Consider the following 3,557-nt stretch of genomic DNA (forward strand, 5'->3'; position numbering starts at 1 on the left):
AGCAATAGCCCAACACCAACAGCCATGTGTATAGCAAGATTGATCGAGGATTGGTGAATGCAGCTTGGACACTCAGGCTGGATCATAGTGAAGTTATGGTTATGGACCCGAGGTGCTCCGATCATACACGTCACAGTACAGAGGACTAAACCATTTATATTTTTGAATTGTCTAATTACTCATCAGGATTTCATGCCCCTAGTACAGCAAGCATGGGCCACACGGTCGAGAAGGAAGTATATGGAGTCAGTGTGGCAAAAGTTGATTACTAGAATTAAATTGAAGCAGTTGAATACTCAGGAATTCAATAGTGTGGGAGCTAAAATTCAAGAGTGTCGACAGAGCTTGGCAATCACTCAAAGCTTGATGCGAGATCAACAGCATGCTAGTGAGCTATTTACTATTGAAAGAGACCTGAAAAGGGACCTAGAAAGATGGAGTGGGGTGGAGGAGAGCATAATCAAACAGAAATATAAAACTAAATGGCTAAAACTGGGAGATGGAAACACTGCTTATTTCTATGCTAATCTTAAGAGTAGACAAGCACAAAATAGAATAAAGCATCTTTTTACTGCACAAGGGAATATAGTCCAGAAGACTGTGGATATTCATAAGAAGGAAATTAAGGAGTTCTATGTTGGATTGTTAGGGTCAGCTGCTATGCAAATACCTGATGTGGATATTCCAACTATGAGGAGAGGCAATTGCCTTAATAGAGTGCAACAACAAGCTCTAATTGTACCTATTGCTAAGGAGGAAATTCACGCAACACTTTTAAGTATCGATGATTGGAAGGCTCCTGGATGAGATGGGTTTAATGTTTCGTTCTTTAAGAAAGCTTGGCCCATAATTGGAGATAAGGTAACTAAAGCAATTTTGCAATTCTTTCGACATGGTGAAATGTTCAAACCTATAAATTGCACAACTATTACTCTAATCCCTAAAGTTACCAATCCATCTAGAATTGTTGAATTTAGGCCTATCTTATGTTGTACCATGTTGTACAATTTGATATTTAAGGTCTTAATTAGAAGATTGCAAAATGTCATGAATAGCCTGGTAGATCAGAGTCAATCAGCTTTTGTACCAGGAAGGGTGATTTCTGATAACATCATTTTAAGTCATGAGCTTGTGAAGAGGTACAATAGGAAGGGTATTTATGCTAGGTGTATGTTGAAGATTGACAAGAGGAAGGTGTATGACTCTGTGGAATGGCCCTATTTTGAGCAAATACTAAATTGTCGGCAATTCCCAACTATGTTTGTTCGATAGATCATGGCTTGTGTGAAAACTATTTCATACTCGGTCATTGTGAATGGTTCCCCTCTATCTCCATTCCCAGCAAAGAAAGTATTAAGACAAGGAGATCATTTGTCTCCCTACTTGTTCGTGATTGTTATAGAGTATCTCACAAGAAAGGGTTTACATGGGCACAAACAATTCATGTTTCATCCTAGGTGAAAACAATTGCAGCTTATTTAACTTAGTTTTGTTGATGATCTCTTATTATTTTGTAAAGGTAATTTGAAATATGCTCAGCTACTTTATCAAGCATTTCAGTTATTTTCAAGGGCTTCTGGGTGGGAGCCTAATATTGACAAGAGTTTTATATATTTTGGAGGGGTTAAACAAGCTATTCTGGCAGCTCTAGGGTTCACAGAAGGGTCGTTGCCCCTCAAGTACTTGGGTATCCCCCTAAGTACTAAAAAAGTCACAATTACGCAGTTTTTACTGTTGATTGATAAAATTCTCCAGAGAATTAAACCCTGGACGACCAAGTTTCTTACTTGTACTGGTAGGTTGTAACTTGTGAAGTATATCTTATTCTCAATTCAAGTATTTGTCTTGCCAAAGAAAGTGATCCAGGTGATTGATGCTACATGTAGAACATTTTTGTGGGCTGGTGGATGTGAAATATCGAAGAGATCACTTATTGCTTGGGAGAGACTATGTTTGCCTAGAGCTACTGGTGGGCTGAATATTCTTGATGTATACCAGTGGAATCATGCCGCAATTGGTAAATTATGGAATATTTGCAGGAAGAAGGATGCATTATGGGTTAAATGGGTGCATCTCTATTATATAAAGGATGGTGGAGGCTCAGGCGCAACAAGCTTCCTGGATGGTACAACAAATTCTGAATGCCAAAAAGACTTTTGATATAACAGGGATGACTGAAACCGAAGTCACATAGTTGCCTAACTACTCTATTAGGAAGATTTATGGATTGCTTAGAGAAGAATTGCCAAAGATACCATGGAGAAGACTAGTCTGCAATAACAAAATGGGTACGTATTCTATTTCTTACACTCCATAGAAGGCTCCAAACAAAGGACAAATTAGCTTGTTGGGTAAATTTGGAAGATATGATTTGCCCACTATGTCAAGAGGAGAACGAAGACATTGACCATCTGCTATTTCAGTGCAACTATGCAACAAGAATATGGGGTAAACTACTGCAATGGTTGGGAATTGCCAAGCAAGTTCTGGACTGGAAGGCTGAAGTGGAATGGGTTGTGGCAAATGCTAAGGGGAAAACTGCCCAGTAGGAGGTGTATCAGATGGCATTAGCAGGTGGGGTATATCACATATGGAAGGAAAGAAATACTAGAGTGTTTGACACTCGGCAAAGAACAACAGATCAAGTAGTTAGGCAGATCATACAGGATATTCATAGTAGAGCTCAACATTGTAGTAAGCTTGCAAGTAGGCTTCTGCTTTTAAATTTCTATCCATAATGATAGGAGATTTGTTTTGAGTAGCTATTGTTGATAGTGTAAGTTTGGGAGATGTTCATACTGCACTTATTTTTTCCAAGATGTAATTCTCACTTGGTAAATAAAATTTTACTTACCAAAAAAAATGATTTAATCAAATAGAAGCAATATTCTCCACAAATTAAGCTAACTATGATTAAAAAAAAAAAAAACAATGTAATCAAAATTAACTAAAACTCAAATAAACTAATAAAATCTTAATATTTTGAAAAATAAAAATAACTATCGATAAATTTATTAAAATTATAAAAACTGTATTTTTAAATATTTAATGAATAAAACTTAAAAATATGAATTTTGAAATGTTAGGTCAAAATTGGGTGTCAACACCCCTCTCGTAAATTTCGTTTTAGGCCCCCAATCTTGTTAAGTCGGCCCTACATTTACTTCTTTTGCTAGATTTACACAATGCATATTTATATATTTTCACCAAAATTATAATGTAGCTTTTAGATGCTATTTTGATCTCCCAATTTTTAACGTTTTTCATATTATATGTTTCTATTTATTCTCAATCATTCAATAGACATGTACAATTACTGAATCAACATCAATAATAAGCACTTTTATTACATTATTTTGCTTAACAGACAATTTGACAAGTACAAAGACTTTGATTGCTTCCCGAAGCAGTACAAATACAACTATGAGGCATTTTACTTGCTGGCCAGTGAAATACAGCTTGATATCCACAACTAATCTTAGCACATACGTCATTAACTGTGAAAGTTCCTGGGCAAAATTTAGGATCATCACCTGATACAAAATAATGAGAAGACT

The 3,557-nt window shown here is 36.2% G+C and overlaps 1 protein-coding gene across 1 annotated transcript; it reads left to right on the forward strand.

The window, feature by feature from the left end:
• Window positions 1-1,275: 1,275 nt before the first annotated feature.
• Window positions 1,276-2,549, forward strand: LOC125845645 (uncharacterized). Its single transcript, XM_049525193.1, has 4 exons — window positions 1,276-1,420; window positions 1,520-1,687; window positions 1,838-2,067; window positions 2,424-2,549. Exons 1-4 carry the CDS (start codon window positions 1,276-1,278, stop codon window positions 2,547-2,549), a joined length of 669 nt encoding a protein of 222 aa, XP_049381150.1.
• Window positions 2,550-3,557: the final 1,008 nt, after the last annotated feature.

Source organism: Solanum stenotomum, chromosome 11, assembly GCF_019186545.1.
Source record: "Solanum stenotomum isolate F172 chromosome 11, ASM1918654v1, whole genome shotgun sequence".
Taxonomy (NCBI): Eukaryota; Viridiplantae; Streptophyta; class Magnoliopsida; order Solanales; family Solanaceae; genus Solanum; species Solanum stenotomum.